General features: G+C 37.4%; 1 protein-coding gene across 4 annotated transcripts in view; it reads left to right on the forward strand.

Moving 5' to 3' along the window:
- ARHGAP21 (Rho GTPase activating protein 21) overlaps positions 1–20,834 on the forward strand; it is a 124,604-nt gene that overhangs the window by 57,062 nt on the left and 46,708 nt on the right. For all 4 annotated transcript variants that reach the window (XM_075047432.1, XM_075047461.1, XM_075047441.1 and 1 more), the window contains exons 4-6: positions 3,960–3,984; positions 16,541–16,633; positions 20,691–20,769. In XM_075047432.1, coding sequence (XP_074903533.1) covers positions 3,960–3,984; positions 16,541–16,633; positions 20,691–20,769 — 197 coding nt within the window. The remainder of the gene's footprint in view (positions 1–3,959; positions 3,985–16,540; positions 16,634–20,690; positions 20,770–20,834) is intronic.

Here is a 20,834-nt window from a genome sequence, read left to right on the forward strand (position 1 = left end):
GGTCCATCTCATGGATGTCTCTAAATGTTGCAGAACTTCAACAAGGGTTTCATTTCAGCACTGATCAGAAAAACCGAACAGTGCTAAACTTTCATTTTATTTTTAATGAGGCTACTGATTTTTTTCTGAAAAGAAAGAACTGTTCAAAACCTGAGTAAAATAGATGGAGTCATGTTAACCAAGAGACTTAGGGTTTGGTGAGGGTAAACTCTAGTTGCAGATATTTCTAGCCTTATGTCTACAAAGCTGATGTCTGCCTTTCATACATTTCCACTGTCATCAATGTGAAACTACAGTTCCTGCTCAGGTAACTAGACCAGTGCTCTAACTGGCACTGTGGGTCACCTGAGTTAGATGTGAAACACTTGTGTAACACCTGAATAAGCAGGGTGAGTTTCAAGAATAAAACCTGATTCCTTAGTAACAAGTTGACAGTGACCTGCACAGCTGTGTATGAGGGGCATTCATAAAGCTTAGTTTTCTCCATTTACATCTGACTGGAAAACAGGCCTTACTTGCTGTCATTGAAATGATTGAACATGATTGGTTATAATTCAGGGAACTATCTCTGCATATTTTAATACTGAACACTAGTATGTTATATTTTATTTACATTATTTATGCTTTTATTATATATATTATATCTTTATATTATATTTAATTTCTTTCATTTAACATTCAGTATGTACATAGTACTGCAGGTATAGGTCAAATTGAGGGTATTGTGCTAAGTTCTATTATCTTTTCATGGTTCCTGCACAAAAGAGCTAATTAACTACAAATCAAGGGACTCTTTCTTATTGTAATTGTTATTAATTAATGAACTTATAAATATTGATAGAGGTTATGGAAGAAAGTGTTTGGTAGGTCTGTTGGGAAGGACAGCCCTGTGTGAAGGATGGTGTGAAGGATGATCTTGGAAACTGAGGCTGCGGTTTAACACATTTCATCTTGGCAAAAGTACTTGGCTGTGCTTGTGTGAGGCCACACACCAAACTGGGAATAGCTGGACATTCAGGAATAACCCATTATGTATCCTCCTTGCTTCCCATGCCTCCTTTCCCTTAAGAAAGTGATTAGGGAGTGTGTGGAAGATTTCTTAAGCTAGCATTGCAAAAAGCCTACGTTAAATTATGCTTTTCATGTCAGATGTTTATTAGGATTTGTTAGTCAGCAACACACTGTTTTTGCCTGTGGAGTTTGTTCTTCAAGTTCAATCAATCTGAGAAGCAAGTAAGTCATAGGAGAAAACCTTCTCTTCAGGTATGGAAGCAGCATATACTAACATCTTGCAAAGTGTAAGAGGTAAACGTAGGAGGGAAAGCTAATTCCAAAACATTTGCGTTATAAAGCATTCCATTTTTAAAGGCCTGAGCTCATTGGCTTGATACCATGAAAAACTAATGTTTTGCAGCTGTCTTTTGTAACAGAGCTTTGCATACGCAGTGACAAACTGACAACCCCACTGCAGTATTTCATAAATGGTGTGGCATTTATATATTATCTAAGTTTTCACTTCCATAATTTTTTTGTTTTATAGCATCAAACCAGGTAGCCTCCCCTGTGCGTGACCCACGTTTTCCACACTGAGCTTTAATATTCAAAGCACTAAAGATGTTTTTTCACTTGACAGATTGGGCGGAAACTAGAGACATGCAGGTGTTAGCCTTGTCTAATTCTTCACTGCTGATCGTAATTCAAAACAAATTGGCTATTACAGGGCTTCAGGAGATATAATGATAAATTTTAACAGTACTTGTCTACTAGTGTGGTATTTTTACCAAAGTATCGAGCAGACAGGACTGTCCAGCTTTAAGGATACTGTTTGCTGCTCTCAGACTTTGGGTGGCAATGATAATTGTCATGGCTTTTTAAAAGTAGAATGAGTACCTGATTTCTGTTAACTCAGTGTTTTGTTTCTGGGGGGTTTCTTTTGTTGGTTTTTCCCTCCTTAAAGTTACCTTTCTGTAGTATCTTACAAAGCTCCAGCAGAACTTCTTGTTCTTCTAACTTTCTTCTAACTCTTCTTCTAACTTTCTTGTCTCACAAGAAATGTATTGCACCTAGAAGAGACATGTCTCATCCTCATCATTATGTAGTGTTCATATCCAGGTCTTACTCCCTCTCTTTCTTCATGTCTTCCTCTCTTGAATGGTTTTCTCAGGTCAGTGTACAGTTGCTTTGAAAATACTTAATATGAAAAATATAGTGATTTGTCTTTAAATGCAAAAGACCTAGAAATTTGGAATTAATCCATTTAAAAGTAGGAGGGAATACAGAGGTGAAAATTATTTCTGTGATCATCTCCTTGCTCCTCCTTTGCTTCAGGATGAAGCTGTTTTAATTAGCTGAGGTGAATTGTTAGAAGTACTTCCCAAATAGTACGTACTAGTCTAAGAAATTGTATTTAGATTGAAAGTTTATTACTCCGTAAAGTTACAGTTCAGAAAGGAAGCGCATATTTCCATATTTAAACAATTGTGCTTTTCAAAGCGTAGAATTTTGTAGAAGAGATTAGCCATGATATTTCAAAGACCTTTCATTCATATTAAAATATTGACAAGAAAGTAACTTAGATAAGTAATTATTTTCTATTTTAAGCGTGCTATTCTCCCTCTGTACATTCTAGTTGTGCGATTTCTTTTTTTTTTTTTTTAAGGAATGTTGGTGGTACTTGGGAGTTATGATAGTGCAGTGAGTAGAAGGAGAATCTTTGAGGTTGTTACTAAATAGTTTTTGGGGCAGATATTTTTCTCTAGGCAGTAGTACTGAAGGCAAAACAAACTTGGTATTTCAAACTTCAAGAAGCATATTCAAAACTTGCTTACAATATATTTTCATAGAATCATAGAGTGGTTTGGGTTGGAAGGGACCTTAAAGGTCATCTGCCATGGGCAGGGACACCTTCTATTAGACCAGGTTGCTCAAAGCCCCATCCAACCAGGCCTTGAACTTCTGGGGATGAGGCATCCACAACCTCTTTGGGCAACCTGTTCCAGTGCCTCACCACCCTCCCAGTGAAGAAGTTCTTCCTGATATCTAATCTAAATCTACCCTTTTTCAGTTTAAAACAGTTAACCCTCATCCTATCACTACACTCCCAGATAAAGAATCCCTCCCCATCTTTCCTGTAGGTTCCCTGTAAGTACTGGAAGGCTGCTATAAGGTCTCCCTGGAGCCTTCTCTTCTCCAGGCTGAACAACCCCAACTCTCTCAGCCTTTCCTCACAGGAGAGGATGTTCCAGCCCTCTGATGATTTTTGTGGCCCTCCTCTGGACCTGCTTGAGCAGATCCGTGTCTTTATGTTGGGGCCCCCAGAGCTGAACACAGTACTCCAGGTGGGGTCTCACAAGTGTGGAGTAGAGGGGCAGAATCACCTCCCTCAACCTGCTAGCCACACTTCTTTTGATGCAGCCAGGATGTGATTCTGGGCTGCGGGCACACATTGCTGGCTCGTATTCAGTTTTTCATCCACTAACACCCCCAAGTCCTTCTCCTCAGGGCTGCTGTCGATCTACTCACTGCCCAGCCTGTATTTGTGCTATGTACCTTTTACTTACTATTTAGCTTTGAATCCTTAGATATGCTTGCGACAACACACAATGCAGTACTAGGCTTTATGGCAGTGTTTCTGGGGTTTTTGGTACGTTTGTTTTTAGATAGTGCTGTTCATGTTGTTTCTTTGGGGATGTTTCATGGAACTGTGCTTAGTTGTTGGGGGTTTTTTTGTGTTGCTTTTGTTTTTTTTGGGTTTTTTTGGTTTTTTAAATGGGTATTACAGTACAGTCACAGAATGAAAGCCATAATTTCGTAAAGTTGAATATTTGTGAAAAAGTATGAGACAACCATAATGCAGACTTAATCATACAAATTCCCTTCAAGTTTGCATAGCTTATAGATGCCTATGCATTTTTTTCTATTAATTGAATTTTTAATATTCACTCTTTCTTTTTCCTTAGGATGAAGAGAATGGGAATAGGCAAGGTATGTCTTGTTTTTATTCTTTCACAGATCCAGTATGTTGAACATTTCTCTACAACTGTGTAACACACTTCAACAGCTATCTAAGAGTTTGAAATGTAAAGTCACTTCAGTGTAACCATCAAGCTCACTGAATTTCATGTCATTGAAGTAAAAGAAAGAAAATACCTGTAGGTGTTTGCGTGGCCACTAAGTTAATCAAAATATGTGCTTGTATCACTTCTGTGCTGTGTATATCACTTTGTTATGTATATGACAAGAAGACGAGAAACCAACCATGTTACTTTTTAGTGCCAAAGTTTCGCACTCTCTTAATTTGGTCCACATGTAAGACCCACAGTTATTTGTGCAAAGTACTACTATAAAGGGTTTGAGTCTCATGGATATATTTATATACATGCATTTGAAAAAAAGAGCTGTACGGTGTGTCTAAGAGCAGCCAGTATGAATTTTGAATTTTGTTGTCACTTACTCTAATAAAAGCAACACGTAAGTATATAAACCTAGTGTTGGTAGTGATGGTAAAAATTATCCACAAAAGTGGTATACAACTGTTTTAAAAGCAGAAGATAAAAATGTTTATTCCTGTTAGCTTCATGATACTTCCTTCAGTATTTAATAGTACTGATCTAACTTATTTCATCAGTTTTGGTACTCTCATGTACATTTTAAGACATCCATGGAACATGCTTCAGTGGTGTCAGATAAGATGTGTGAATAAAATCATCACACTTGATTTAGGAGGGATGGAAAAATCACATATTTCTAGGTTATGCCCCTCTATTTTCATAGCTTTCTCACGCTCACATTGCCTGTGTCTGTCTGTCTTAATTCACCAATTAACTTACTTTTTTATTAGTTTGTGCTACACCTCAGTCCCACTGAATTTAAATTCCTCTTTGATATTTAGCTATTTTCTCATCCATGCACCCCTTTTTGCTGATACCTTCTTGTTTCTGTAGAAGGGTGAAAAATGTGTTGATTTAGGTAAGGAAAGTGGGTCTTCAGATTGAGAGCCAAGTCCCACTTTCTGTTTTTTCCCAGTCTGTCATGATGGTAACCTACGCAGAGGTGGTAGGATTAGCCACATGGCGAGTGTAATGTGCAGGGCTTCAGTTTGCGCTTCATCTGGCAACGCAGTATGCAGTGCAACTTGTTGAGGACAGGCCTGTTCAAAGGTGGGGTACCTTTGCTCAGAGAGGTACCTATGATCACAGCACAGGGTGAACGCTTGTTCTGCTGGTGGGTTACAATTTGCTTTACACTGTAGCAGAGAATGGTATCTGGTTTCAATGTACTTTTAAAAATGTCGATTAGTTGGAAGATGGAGAACCATGTCTGAACTTTTGTTTCAGGTTTTTTTGTGTAACTGTGCTATATTAGAAGCATTCTGGGAAATAAGAATTTACTTGAACCTTCTTACTTTTCTCTTGGAAGCTGATGAATTCATTGATTTCGTCCTCCTAGTTTTACTCGGCTGTTGTCACCCGCTTGTTAAACAGTGAAAAGACAATCTCTTCCTATTTCTTATGACTCTCATCCCCCCCCTCCCCCCCCCCCCAACTTGCAACCTCCTTTATCTGCCTTTGTCCGTTTTTGCATACAAAAAGAAAAGGCAAATTCCTTTAGGAAGGGAAAGGAGTCAATCCTCTGTGCCAAACCAGCATGGAAGATATCAGTTGTGGTCTAAAGAAGTTCTGCAGTATTCTTCTCCCAGGGGAAACTGGACCAGCTAAAGATGCAAATGTGGGTCTGTTTACCTAAAATGTTATCCGAGATCTATTTTTCAGTAAAGGAACAGCAGTAAGCAAACGTTTATTTGGCTTATTATGAGACCTGTGCAGGTGGGAGCAAGATTGCTTTCTGGAAATTTTTGTGTAGCTACTTAAACTATGAATCATAGCTCAACTATTGCTTATTTATAGCAACGTAGTACATTGTACGCCTTGAAATACAGACCAGAGGGCACAAAGTGCTCTGGAAAGATAACAATATTCTCATTAGCAGGAGAGAAGGCTGGACTTGCGCTCATTCTGGAAAGAGAAGAAATGACTGTGAGGCGGAGGATGTAGGTGTCAATAGAACTTAACCTGCCAGTTTTGTGTATGACACCTTTAAAAATAACAAAATGGGACAAAGTCTGTAAGACATTTTTCTCCAGCATTTAGTGTGATCTTTGGGGGCGGGGGAGATGAAACAGTTTCTATTTACATTGCTACAAGTTGTTCCTGTTCCCAAATGAGGTGAGTAGTTAGCTTGTGAGGAGAAAATAAGGAAAAGCCTATCTCATTTTTCATGTTCACAAACATGATGTTAATTTAGCAAAAGCAGGTATGCCAGAAGCTCTGTGAAGGATTATCACAAGGATTCTTAAAGTAATTAAGATTGAAAATTAGGCCGAGCCGCTTCAGAGCGGCAAGAAGCTGTGTGTTTGACTGCTGGCTGTGGGGGTCCATTGCTGCTGGAGGACCAGTTGCTTCAGCAGCTTGGGGAAGAGCGTGTTGCTGGGCGGGCTGCAGGGCGTGTGTGTCGTACAGAGGAGCCATCTAGTGGCAAATTTCATGTATTTTCTTTCAAACTTGATTGGAAAACGTGCCTCTGAAGCTCTGTCTTACTTAATTAACAATGAAAATTAAACATTTTTGCTTTGAAGTTTGTAGATGATAATTCACTTGAGCTTTCCTTTCTGAAAGACTAAGCTAAGGGGATTCAAGCTTTTCATTTTTGTGAAGCAGTGTGTGCCAGGGCAAAATCGTTGTCTTTTTTTTGTATGAATTTTGAGTGAAGATTTCTAATTATCTGCACTTTCTGCTTTGCCCTTTTCACAGGTTAAACTTACCTTATAAAAGTTGAGATTTTTAGCAGGTTCAGCACTTACAGGTTTGAATAGGTGGAGAAAAGGATCTCTATTGCTATTGCCTTTTATTGAAAGCACTTGAATATTTTTTCAAAGGAGCTGAGTACCTAATTGAGTCTAGAGGGCAGAAGATAAAAGCATGTACCAGGTTTGATGTATTCTAACAGTGAAAGAAATATTTTTATATGGTTTTATGTTCTGGTATAGAATTTTAGTGCAACTTTTTTAGTATATATTTAGATCATGCTCCTGGCTTGCATTAATCTTGCTTTTGGCAAGCAGTGAGATTTCAAAGCATTTAGAATAAAAGGTAATGCAAATTTGTCCAAGAGAGCTCTAAACTAGGAATAACGCAGGAGGGAGACAATGGCCAAGAAGCAAGTGAGGAAGTGGTGGATTGGTTTGTCAAGCGAACAGGTTAGGACACTGTGGACAGGAGACACCTCATGGCCAACAGCTGGGACAGCAGGGGACCACCTGAAGTGTATGCACATAAATAAGGGAATGCCTACAGGACGATATGATGGGGGAAGCTCTCCTCCCTTTTTTGAGGGCCTCTCTGAAGCCCCTGTGCACTCATGCACTCAGCATGGGTAACAAGCAGGAGGAATTGGTGTTCTGCATGCAGTTGTAGGGCTACGATCTCATTGGGGCCGCAGAGATATGGTGGGATGGCTCAGAGGAGTGGGCTAGAGTGCTGCAGTGGGTGAATACAGGCACTTTGGGAAGGACAGGTTGGGAGAGCACGGAGGTTGAGTTGCCGTTGTTCTTGAGTTGTGAGAAAGCAACAGGGATGCATGGAGGTCTGGCTTGGGATGGATGGGGAGCCAGCTTAGAGCTTATGGTCAGCATTTGCAGGCATACTCATGTGGGCAATGTTTTGGTGGGCATCTGCTACAGACTGCCTGATCAGGGAAGAAGTAGATAAGGCTTTCTTCAGACAAGTGGTAGAAGCCTCATATGTGCAGGCCCTGTTCCTTATGGGGGACTTCAGCACCCTGTTATGTGCTGGAAGGGCATCACAGCAGATTTACCCTAAATATTGTGTAGTTATTATTTGAAAGATTTCTGTTCTTTCCTGCTTTCACTGCTCCAGGTTGTTGACCTTAGAAAAGCATTTTAATAGCTTAGCTTAACAGATGCACTTTATCAGAAGATGCAGATCTTTCTCAATGGATTCCTTGGTTGCTGACTGGAAACTTTTATCAGCTTCTACTGTTTTCTTGAGAATTTTTTATGTTGACCAGCCTATATTGGAGTATTTCTTTCATGTGTTTTGAGGTTGGTATACCATCAGTATTCTTCCTGTTTTCTGGAGTTGTCTCGCATCAAAATATTGTTTAAGAGCTATCTTACAGGCAGAAGTCTCCCAGCAGACCATCGTAGGAATATTTGGAGACAAGCTGAAAAATACTTATACCTATTAAAAATAGTAATATTTTGTTAAAAACTTGCACTGTCAACATGTGGTAAGTGGTGCTGGAGAAAACAATCTCCATTGCCATGCTGTCTCCATGCCATTTCATTGTGCACTTAATATGGTGAATATGTTGTCCTTCAAAGACTACTTGAATCTGTAGTTGGCAAAATACAAGTATAGTACATATTAAATGGGTCGTTTCTTGTATCTTGTCCTAAAACAGGTTTTACTTCAAAAATGTTTGGCTTGTGGATCATGATTAAAATGAACAGTGATAAGCATATAGAAGTAGTCTGAAAGGGATTTCATCTTTCCTATGAGAACTAAGCTATTTTATGTTTAATACAGTGCCTGGAAATCTAGTATCATTATAATCCAGTATCATATTTTTTAATATTATGTTCTTGCTTTTCCTACTTTCTCCTATTTCTATGTAGACGTATCTATAGCAACTAGTAGCTTATTTTCCCGTAAAAGTGAAAGGTGACTTAGGTATATTGCTCAGTCTCCTTTTCTGTAGAGACTGAGTGTGCACTTTCTAATGAGACTTTAGACACCTGTTTTGGCTCAGATTTCTAAATAGTTAAATTGTGATCACCAGGCTATTTTTTTAATGTGCCTAACCATGGAATAATCTTTCTACCCTTCAGTTGTCTAAGCTAAATAGTTCCAATTTATTACCTGAGCTTCTTCAGCTCTGTGCAAGTCTGGTTTGATGTTATAGAGCCTTTGGAGGAAGGGTGGAAAAAGTATAAGAAAAGCTTTTTATTCCTTGCTGCTGCTTACATAATGCCTCGAGTTTTCAGTGTTTCATGTCTTTAAACAGACTGTTGATTTCTGTAATGTAGTTTGTGTTCTCCCAGGATTTAATTTAATCCCATGTTTTTCAATATCATCTCCTATCAGCTCAGTCTGTTGTGAAATAAACTAAGTGTGCCTGTGATGATGGGAACAAGGTAGATAAGGAACAAGAGAATGAATATGAAAGCACATTATTTGGAAAGGTCATAGATGCTGGGATGATGTGGTCTAAGCTATATGGTGGTGGAATTAGGAGTAAGAGGCAAGAGATATATAACACTAATGCTTTAGGATAACACCACAGTAAATTGTCCTTTTTCATGGATGTTTTTGTCCAACTTAATTTTTTAACACTAAATGTTGAGAATGCTAAAAGAGGGCTTGTTTTGTTTTCCACTGAGACCAGGGCCTGATGATTCCTTGTTCCCTTAAAGTACATCCAGAATGTCCAGCAGAGTGGCCTTCCAACTTGTTCACATGTATAATGTTTCTCAGTGACTACTACTGAGTTCAAATCATATTAGACTTCTAATAAAAATGTGAAGAGCTGTGTAAGTGTAATTTCCATGGATTTAGGGGAGAGTCTGTAGGTTCAGTACAACAGATAAAATTTGACTGGCTCTATGCTTATCTAAGAACTAAAGTAAATCCTTTAGACTGTTTAATCATAGCTTAAATTTTAAACTTAAAAAGTTTTAATTTTAGATTTGAGAGAATTGAAAAAAACTTGTAATGTTGGCAAATAATGCAATGGGAAAACACAGTTTTGGAGAGTTTGTCATTAAGCTGAAACTGTTATGTTTTCCATAACAACACCAGATTATTTTCTCTCCTTCTCCCCCCACCCTGCCATGAAGATAGGGTTGAGGTTGTATTAGTCAAATGGTTTTAAGAGAAGAGTAAGCAGAAGAAATATCATCTTTGAGTTGCCTAATCAAAATGCCAGAGATGCTTTGAGGAGTAACAGAGTGTATTTTTCCTGTATCAGAGTTGAATGCCAGGTGTTTCTCTGCTAAATGACTCAACAGTGCTATTTTACTTGTTATCAACCTCTTTTAGAGGCTCATCTTCGACACTGTGTTTTGCTTAGTGTTTTTTAGTTGAGTTAATTTGTGCTTGACAATGCGTGAAAAAGCTCTGTTGGGGCTGGGCTGAGACCTTTGGGCTCCTTTTCTGCAATGGATTGCTAGTGGAGAAATGCTTACTATGTATGAAATTCAGTTTGCATATTATAAAATCCAGAATTGTCTTTAGTTGGACTCTCTCAGTTAAATGCGATCCTGACAGTTTTGTGATTTATATTAAATTAAATATCTTTTAATAAATGTAAGTTCCGCTGTACTTTCAGTGATCTCTTTTTGAGTAGCTTGGGAAATGATTAGCAGGTTTTTGATTCAGTAATCATTTAGAAGCATTTCTCTCACTGTATCTGTACATATGTCTTGTCCCTTTGCCTGAAAGGTGTCCTAAGAATCAGTGCCACTTGGCATTGTTGAATCAACAGAGTTCAAATGCCTTGGATATCCAAAAGCATATTTGTAGATCTTCATGTCCAAGAGGAATATTCCTACCTCTTGAGTGAGAGAAAGATGTACATAAGAGCCTGCCTTAATTTAATAATTTGAGGTGTTTCATGGGGCTGGTGATTCTTTAGTATAAGAATGAAAGTCACCCTTTTGCTGTCTGCTCAGCATGGGGCCAGGAGTGAAAATATTCTGCATAAGGTTAGCCTTTGTCCAGTTCCTGTGTTATGAGGATTTCTAGGCATGGTTCAGCTGCCCTGAGCAAAAATTTTTTTTTTCCTCTAGGAAGAGAAGAAATGGCATGTATTTAAGCAGTAGACTCTTAGGAGAGACTTTGTAAGAAAGTATGTATTACACTGTGTTCTGAAACACTTGCAGGTCTGTGCTCTGCAGGTCAAAAAGAAAGGAAGAGCTATGTCAGCAGTAGCACTTTGGTGTTGTGGGTTTTTTTGTTCTGCTTCTTTGGAGTTTGTTTTTTTCCTCTTCAAAATGTAAAGGTTCTTTGTCAGAGAGGTGTCCTTTCTGTAGTCTTTGTGACTCACATGTTTTTATCTGTGTTTTATATCAGAAGGTTAATGACTACAGAGAAGTGATGTGCTTGCTGCTATCTTGTAGTGTGTTGGTGGATGTGATAATATTAACTTCTACCGTGTTACTTTGTTTTCCAGACGAATCACAGAGCAGTATAGTAATGCTGTCTGGTCTGCAAAGAGTAGCTTAAAAGCTAACTCAAGCTTAACGCATTTGATATAATACTAGTTATGTTCCTTGTAGCAGCTGTATTCCAAACTAGCATTTTAGGGGTTTAAGCTAGAATTTGTACCTAGATAAAATTTAATTTTTACATCAAGTTTAGGGGGGTTAGGAGAAGTTTTGCTGTATGTGACCATATGACACCGCCCATATAAGTCAGTTATAAATGTTAATTAACAACTCTTAATTCTACTGTTCTGTTTAAAAGTAGTGGAGTTTTTTTAATATTCACTTTTATTAGGGTGAAAGAGCATATTAGAATTTTATTATTTTGCAAATCAGATTGTTGTGGTAGTGCACCATACTTACCTCTGCCACTCCTGGCATCTCAAACGTTTGTCAGGAAAGTTTACAATGGGAAACTTACTTTCCCCTGTCAGACTGTGAAGGTGGTATTGACTTTTAGTCTCAGCTAGTAGATCCAGGTAGTATAAAGGTTAGGTCATAAATTATTATAAATGTATGTATTATGAATAAAGTCTTTAATATTGTTTGACCTTAATTTGAACAACAGTTGAAACAAGACGCTACTCTTAATTTTGTAGATTCTCCTTTGATCTCACTGGTTATTGAAGGTAGCAGTTAGTATTTTTTGGTTGAAAATTGCTGATTAATTAGAAGATTTGTGTACAACTATGAAAAATTTATATATTGGCTAGGAAAAATCTTATTGCAATAAACTGCTTTTCTGTATTTGTCTTGCATTTGATTTACAGGTGTTTGTGCTTCTTCAGACTACTTTTCTTAACTTTGGTTGTTCAGACCAAGGACCTTATTATAAAGACTCTGCGGATTCCTTACTTCCTTGTTTAAGCCAATGAATTTTTGCCTTGAGCCCTCTATATACTTGGTGACTCATTTTTATTTCCTTATTTCTGATGGTGCTGAATCTCTGAAGTAAAAGTTCAGACACCAGTTTGCCTTCTCTAAAGTTACGTTTTTGTTTGAATAGCAGCACTTAAGGGAGTGGTGGCACTGCAGGGAATATTTAGTCATTCTGTTAGTAAAACTACATTACTACCCAGACAATAACTTGAGTTTTAATTTATCCTGACTGGTGACCATTTATTCATGCTGGAGAATTTTGTGTGCTTACAAGACTGATAAAGGAAAGAACAACTTTATGGACTGTTTTTTAGTTTCTGGTCAGCTAATTTGTGTACTTAGCAACTTCATATGCTTCTGTTTCTTTTACTGCCCTTATGTTAGACTGCACCTCTGTTTATAGCTACACTTGTGGAGAAATGAAGTAAATATGAAATATGTTTTGCAGAAGTTGTGCTTTACATCTGTGCTGCTTCCGTGCATGTATGAGTGTTCCTGGTAGCTCATCCTTTTGCCTGTTCTTTGTGTGTGCATGATGTCTTGTTTTTCATTTGCAGTTGAAGATTGGGGAGAAATTGTCATCTTTGTTGGTAGCCTGCAATGTAATGCTCAATTATAAAGTTGTTTATAGAAGTATGGAGAAGGAGGGAGGAGGCAAAGTAATATGCAGTAATGAGCACTGGAAAAGCACTGGCAAATAAGGCTACAAGTCTGACAGACTGGTAGTGTGAGCTGCTTTACTGTTTGTTCTTTTATTGCATTTTAAGGAGTTGCTGGCATGCTCCAAAAAATTAGGCCTTTCAATATTAGAAGGGAAAATTGCGACACTATGTAGTGCAGCGCTGGAGAACTTAGTGTAAAAGTTCTACTGTGATAATCTGCTCTGGATGGGGAACTTTGGAAGGAGGGAAGTGTAGGCTCACATTTTGAATAGTATCTTGCTTTTGCCTGATGATTGGGTGCAGATGGGACCCAGTGGAGATTTAGGCACAATTAAATTGAAGTTTAATGATTGTTGAATTTTGAGACATGAAGTAAGTTATTAGATTATCCATTTTACTTGGAATTTATTTCTGTAATGATTGAGTGCACATCTACAAGATTTATTCTGCCTCAGTTGGTCTGACGAAAGTATTGTATTGTTAGCTCCTACTGTCAGAAAATAGTGTTTAGCTTTGCTTGAGTTTCAAACTCAAAATATAAACATACACTTTGAGGCTATGTATTTGAGGAAGTTCATTTATAAGTTACTGAAGGAAAAAAGTTCTGGTTCGTATCCAAGTATGTAAAACTCCAAGGAGGAATGAAGAGCATGTATTCATCTACCAAAGCTTGGGAGTCCTAGGTTTTCTTCTTGTCTTTACTTGTATTTGGATATTACTGAACTGTAAAATGAACCTGCAGATGTAAACAACACTTTAAACCTTTCATCCTAATTTTTGCCCCCAAATTGATCTTTATCTTTAGTGTGGTGGTTCACCTTTTTAAGAAGAATGACTGTTCAATATAGCTTCCTTCCGTATGTAGGACAAAGAACCAAGTTTAATATGTAATCAGCTTTCTGAATTGGTCCATAAATTAGCTGTGAAAACGTGAAGTGATTGCCCGTACTGTTGAAGAACCTCTGAGTGTAGCTGATGGGTCGGTCGGTCAGAAATCAGATGTTCAGGGAAGGTTGCAGTCTCTGGTCTCCATAAACTGGTATAGTTTTCCCCTCTAACTCAGATATGGTTAAAGGTGTTGTGTGTTGGATATTGAATGGGAGTAACCATATCTGCTTGACCTCTTGCTTTGTATGTTCAGGTACGGCCAAGGCATAAAGTAGCATTTGAGTGTTAAGCAAACTAGTAGTAGGCCACTAACATTTTTTTGAGCATTTTATAAAGGAAGCATTTTATAAAGGTAGCCCCTTGGTGTTAAGTTATATTATAAGTATTAGGTATTAAGTGTTATAAATTAAATGTGCCATGGAAGCTGCGTTATTTTGATTTGTGTTGTCACTTTTGGGATTGTATATCACTTCAGTAAAAGATTAAGTGGCAACGCTGGGAAGGATGTTTGGTGGTCCTATAAAAGGTCATATTTTAACTTCACTTTTGTAAGTGGTTGAAGCAACTTTTTGTTCATGGCATCTGGGTAAATTCTTCTTAGAGCTTGTCTAAACTTGCTGAAATGTTACTGCCTCTTAAAGGACAGGACCCATCATGTGTTCAGTGTCTATTTAAATCAGCAGATTAAAAATGACAGATACTAGCTTTGTTTCACAAAGAGCATTTTGTATGTCTTGTAGCTATGTCCTGCTAATCAAATTTTAAAGTATTTGGGGACTGAGCTGCCAGCTGGAGTTTCTTGATTTATAATTCAGTTGCTTTGTATATAGTAGTTATCTGATTCTATCAAATCAATTTTTTGATTATTCTTTACCAATCTGGAGTTATTTTGAGAAGGCCATTTAGAGCCATATGAGTCAGCCATTTTGTTCAACTGTTTTGTGGTAAAATGGCAGGATACTGGGGGTTTGCAGAATGAAGGCATTAGGCTAAAACTTGTATTTGAAAAGTGTGAATCAGTCAGAGGGAAGTCTGGTTTTGTGCAATTCATTAAAATTCTTCAAATAATTCTTCAAATAATAAGCTTTTCCCATATGGAAACTGAACCAAAAAAGGGGTAAGGGGGGCACCTTATTTATATTCAATAAATAATGCTGTGGCTTAGTAAGCATGGCCAGGTAGGATATTTAAAGCTGTGGTGAAAATACTTCCAAAAGCAGTGCCATTTGTGCCCAAGTCAAAGATTAGTCACTGAAGAAGTGATGAGAACCTAACACTGCAGTTTCAAGGAGTGTTTCTTTTATCAGCAGTGCCAGTTTCAAGCAATCCCTTTATTCTCTCCTGCTGTTCCTTCTTTTTCTGCAGTTTATGCCACTCTCTCTACTATGCCTGGTTTTCGTGGTAAACTGGAACCCAGACCCTGCTTATTTTCAGTCCATGTCAGTTCCCTGGGCTGGCTCATCATGTAGCCTCCAAAGGGTGGCATTTCCCCAGCTGAGCGTGTGGTACAGGGGTAGTAACCGGTGATAGGAGTTGGGAGGGACCAAGGCTATTAAAGCCATGGCTGGCACCATAAAAGCTTGTCTGGCTGTAACCTTTGAGGTTCTGCTGCCGGTTCTGTAAGTGCTCATGTTTTGCACCAGGTGGACAGCGGTGTTAGGAGAGACCGCTAACGCTGTAGAACACAGTAAGTTCAGTGCAGTCTTCTGGCAGACTGGAAATAAAATTTCAAATTTTATTTTTGGGTGGGTTTTTTGTTTTGGGGGGAATTTTTTTTTTTTAAGCTCACTGGCATAGAAGTTACACTAGTGAAGCTGTATAGAGGCTGTAAAATGGCTTACTCCAGCTACATACAGATGTAGCTCAGGACAGGATCGCTGTATTCTAGCCTGCAGTATAACTGGAGATTTTTTGTCTTGCAGTTTTGTTTGTGTGGGAGGTTTTTTTTTGGTTTGTTTTTGTTTGTTTGTCTTTTGTTTCACTGCCATTCCCCCCCGCCCCCCCCCCCCCCCCCCCCCCCCCAATGTTCGGATGCAGTGGGTACTTCAACTAAGAATTACTTAGATTTGGTGTCATGCATGTAAAAGCACAAAGTACCTTTGCTTCTGGAAGCATAGAAATTAAGTGCGTACTGAGAAGGCAAGAAGGTGTTATGTTTTCTAACTACTGTAGATTAACGTCTACATTGTGTATATATGGATATGTACAGCACACGCAAACGTTATAATTTATTCTGAATTATGCATTTTCTTTTGACTTTTGATAAATCTTCAAGAAAACTTTAAACTTCATCTTGAAACTTTCATCTGAAAAACAGTTAGAAAATCAGTGTTACAGTTCCATGAGGACTATAAATCAATGTTACCGTTTTCTCCTTTTAAGGAAAGATTTTAAAATTTTATTTTTCAGTTTGCACTACTTTGTCTGGCTTTATCTTATGCCAGATAGCAATCTAGGAGAGGAAGGGATAATTCTTACTGAATAGGTGTAGGCATCAGCATGAGGATGATGTAGGAATGAAATGATAAAATGAACTTGAAAAATACCATGTACTGGGACATAGTTGCAAGTTCTAAGTTTGAGATACATCTCTCTTCCCAACCCCCTCCCCTTTCTTTATTTCCCAGACACCTAAAAGACCTTTAGTGTAGCTAAAGAAAATGCTGTCTTTAGGACTCCTAGTCTCTCTTCCTTCCCTTAACCAAATTGAACTTGAGTATTTAATGTAATGATGAACGTGGCAGGATTACATTTCAAAATAATTCTTAAAGTAAAAAAATTGTAATGCAGTATAATTAAATGCTATTAAGAAATATTCTTTCTTCCTCAGGAAAACAAAGAAATAGACTGGAGCCAATGGATACCATATTTGTTAAACAAGTTAAAGAGGGTGGACCTGCTTTTGAAGCTGGACTGTGCACAGGTACTGTTCTTCTATAACACTGATAGCGTGTTTGTGTATGTGATGTAAAATATATATGATTTAAGCTTCTACATATATTCTGTCTTCCATTTAAAACTTGTTCTTTCATTTGGAAGTTTGAAACCTCTCTTTTAAATAGTCCCCTAGAGTTTTTCATCTCAAAAGCACTGTTGTGTTCTCTCAGGAAGTGCTATATAAAATATATTAAGGCATTAAAGTCTTTTTGGTTTATTATCTTTAGAAAAGAACAAGTATATGATAAAAATAGATGAGGAAAATGACACCTGTAAGCTCCTATTTCTTTTGCTTTCTGACAAATTGGTAATCTCAAAACACTCAGGTTTTTGTCCTTTACACTAAGTTATTCTACCTTTAAATGAAATGGGAGCAATCCAAGTCTCTCTCTTCTTATCAAATTTTGTTCAGTTGTTTGATTTAATCAAACTGGAGAGAAGAAAACATATTTTCTGTGAAGTGCCAGGTACTTTGTCACACCTTTACTTAAGTGTCAAAGGAAAAAGAAAAGCTATGTTAGAATGGGAAGTCTTACGAGTGATAAAACAACAAGTTACATAGATGGATACCAATACAAATGCAGGTTTCTGTTCTTAAAAAAAAAATATGGCAAAACTTATGTTCTATAAAAAGATTGTGTTTGTGTCGATATTGGGTTGTTGATGTTTTCTTTTGAAAACAGTTATGTATATGCATTCAACTGGAATAGAATAATTTTTGTATATTTCTTCCTAAAGAAAAACAAAGATTGTAGGATGATTGGCAATTTAAAAACAGTACTAGATCCTACTTGTACAGCATAAAACATTTTTCTTTTTTAACTTCTCCTTAAGTAGTTATTTAGGGAAGGGCTACTTTGGCATTATTTTAATGCTATTGTATAAAGAAATGTTTTGGCTTGATAAAGTGCAGCATATGTTGAAGTTGTACAGAGGAGCCATGTTAATTTCTACTTTGTTCAGTGTTTGCCAAATTGAAAGAGATGAAATCTTCAGAGAATATTTTATTTTTAGGCATAGAAGAGATTTTTAGGAGCCCAGAATATAGAACAGAAAATAAATGAGAAAATACATTTTTAAATTACCAGAATATTATTCTTAAACACACTGCTGATAGCAGTTATATCTAATTAGGTCATGCCACTATTTCTTGTTTAAAACTTTGGGGTGAAATATATTACTATATCTCTATCTTGAAATTATATTATAAAACACTCAGAGATTGATCAGCCAGGTAGGTTGCTTAACCTCTGATAGAGACAATGTATGCATTTCTTATTTTTTGTAGAATAAACTGGTTTTTGTGGTTGTTTTTCTTTTTCTTTTTTTTTTTTTTAATTCAACTTGGCTTTGTTTCATGGTCACGCTAATGGAAAGAAAATACTCAAAAATCTCATATGAGTTTAGGTAGCTATGTTTTTCAATTCTTATTTCACTGGTGCAGGGTCCTTTGTTCTTTCATTTGGAAGTTTGAAACCTCTCTTTTAAATAGTCCCCTAGAGTTTTTCATCTCAAAAGCACTGTTGTGTTCTCTCAGGAAGTGCTATATACTGAAAGTCTCAACACAAGCTTCGTTACCCAGAATGAGTGAGCTCTGTTTCAGGAGCTTACCTGGCTGCTACTTACTGGAAAGCTTGCAATACTCTTGCAAATTTGAGGAATAGGTTAAAATATCTGAAACGTAAGACAATTCATTCCGAGTATATTTGAATACTCCTGTAAGATTATCTTTGTTAGAGTTAGATCATACTTCCCATATTTAACCTCTGAGGCATTTCATTAAAAAAGAACATATCTGTGAGTTCCAAACATAAATGTTAGAAAAATTGAAATACAGACAGCCAAAACAGATCCACATTTCCCATGTCTTGATCTTCATGCTGCCATTTATGTATATGCAAGAATATGAAGAACTAAAATATGTGTGCAAAGGCAGATGGTTTAAGTGCATTCAGCTTAATTTCTAGTTCGATCAAAGATACTTAATGGGCCACCAGATTGATAGAGAGATATTAGAAAAAGCCTTCATGCTTCTATATCCTTTTTTGCACTACAGGCACTGCCCTCCCCCTTTATATGTACCTGAAACTGAGCAAAGTTGTATTTTGCAGTTGCTCATACCCGCTTCTTTCATGTAACCAGTTCTGCAGTGTGTCCCACCTGGGGTTTTTGGCAGGTTCATTGGATGCATGCTTCAAGTAGATTTGTTTCACTGCTATGTATAACCTAGTCTGTTTCTTTGAAAAATAAAAACTGGGAAAGAATAGATAAGATGATATGACTTACTTTAAAAATATTCCTTATTACAGTTTTTAGTGGGAATACTGAGTAAAGATCTACATCTGTGGACAAGTTCTGAAACAGCCTGGAAAAAAGCTAGTTTTGAGTTCCAGAGAAGGATCTGGTGTGTTCTTAGGAAGTCTTGCCATACGACCTAGCAGGACAGGGTTCACAGCTTGTAAATTAAGAACATTTTCTGACACAAACTATAGTATTTCTTTTTCCTGCAACTTTCTGAAAGGATTGATATTGGTGTGATACTGAGCATTTCAAAATTAACTTTGTTTTCGTGAAAGTCCAGTTTCTCAGCCTAATTACTTAAGTTGTCTGTGTGTAGGCAACAGTGGGATAGGGTTTGCCATCCATCGCAGGTGCCTATCAGTCATGTGGATTGCTAGCAGCCATTAAATGTTACCACCAACCTTTCTTTCATTGCTTAGGAAGCAAGAGACAAAACTCTGAGAGCTCTTTCAGGTGAGGAGAAGGGTGATAACCAGCTGTTAAAAGGGCTTGTAAACTTGAAAATCTCTCACAAATTTATTTGCATGATGTTACGTTGTGTGTGCAGGCCAAATTAAAAACAGTCAGCAGATTCATGTGGTTTGGTAAGTCTGGAAATCTGGGGTCCATACAGGGAACCTCCACGGAGCACGAGCATTTAGAGCATTATTGCCACCAAGTCAGGCTGAGTATTCAGAGTGAGCAGCTTTTTCCTTGTTTTGATTTGGTCATGCCAGAAACACAAAAAGGGCTTTCAGTTTCTAAAGCAGTGTTGAAAAAGCCGTTCTGTTTGGCTCACTTTGCATGAGTCCTTCCTTTCAGTTCTTCTTTCTCCAGCAGCTTTCCAAAGTTCCCTACCTGTAATCTTTTAGACCATTTTCTCCTCATTAGTAAATTCAAGATAGGTTTCTGCTCTTCTGATCAGAGATGACATAAATACCATTTTTGGCGAAGGAATGGGATGGGGTTTTCATTAAAGCTGAAAATAGCTCCACATTATATATTTGCCACTTAATTTATGAGAGTATATGGAGCTCTTAATGAGGAAGGTGCAACAAACTATTTGGAGAAATCTGATCAAAGTGATGTTAGGTCTAAAGATTTATCTATATGGATGAGAAATAACCCATTATGCTGTCCAGGATGCATTGAAGAGATGCTAATGTCTTGGAAACAACCCAGATTATTCTGACGAAGGAGGAAACTGGAGCCTTTCAAAATATTCGTTCTTTATTTCTCAGAAGGAAGAAGTACAAAATTGCAGTATTTGCTGCTATTAAAGGAGATGTGCACAGCAAAACCTGGCAATGTTCTGAGTTAAAGTTTGGTTTTGTTTGAGGTTAAGCGCTGGAATGCAATGTCTACTTATAATTTGCTTAAGAATTGGGCAGAGTTGTCAGTCTGTGTTACCATACATCAAAAGCTTTATTTTGAAGATGGGATACTTAAGTGAGCCTCTGGTGTAGCTTACACCTGTGGTTTTCTTTCTGTGAGTTTCTAGGTGATTCATTTGGAAGCTTAGAATAAGATACGACATCTGAAAATGTTTGGAGAAAAGAGTAGAACTTGGCATCCTGTATATGGTTACATGTAGCTGTATTGTGCATCTTTTATTTTCTTCTTTTTTTCATTTTTAAAGAAGGCTAACTTTGAATTTAACATATTGGTGATCTTGATTATTGTGGGGTACAGAAGGACAAAATAAAAATGATCAAAAAAATGTCTAGACAAATTAATTTAAGGTATAACTTTTCTCTTTACAGGTGACAGAATTATAAAAGTCAATGGAGAAAGTGTTATTGGGAAGACATATTCTCAAGTTATTGCTTTAATACAGAACAGGTAAGATACTAGTATTTAATTATGTGCCACAATTACTTTTTGTATACTAAGCAGGAAATGACCAC

Source organism: Buteo buteo, chromosome 2 (assembly GCF_964188355.1).
Source record: "Buteo buteo chromosome 2, bButBut1.hap1.1, whole genome shotgun sequence".
NCBI classification, from domain to species: domain Eukaryota; kingdom Metazoa; phylum Chordata; class Aves; order Accipitriformes; family Accipitridae; genus Buteo; species Buteo buteo.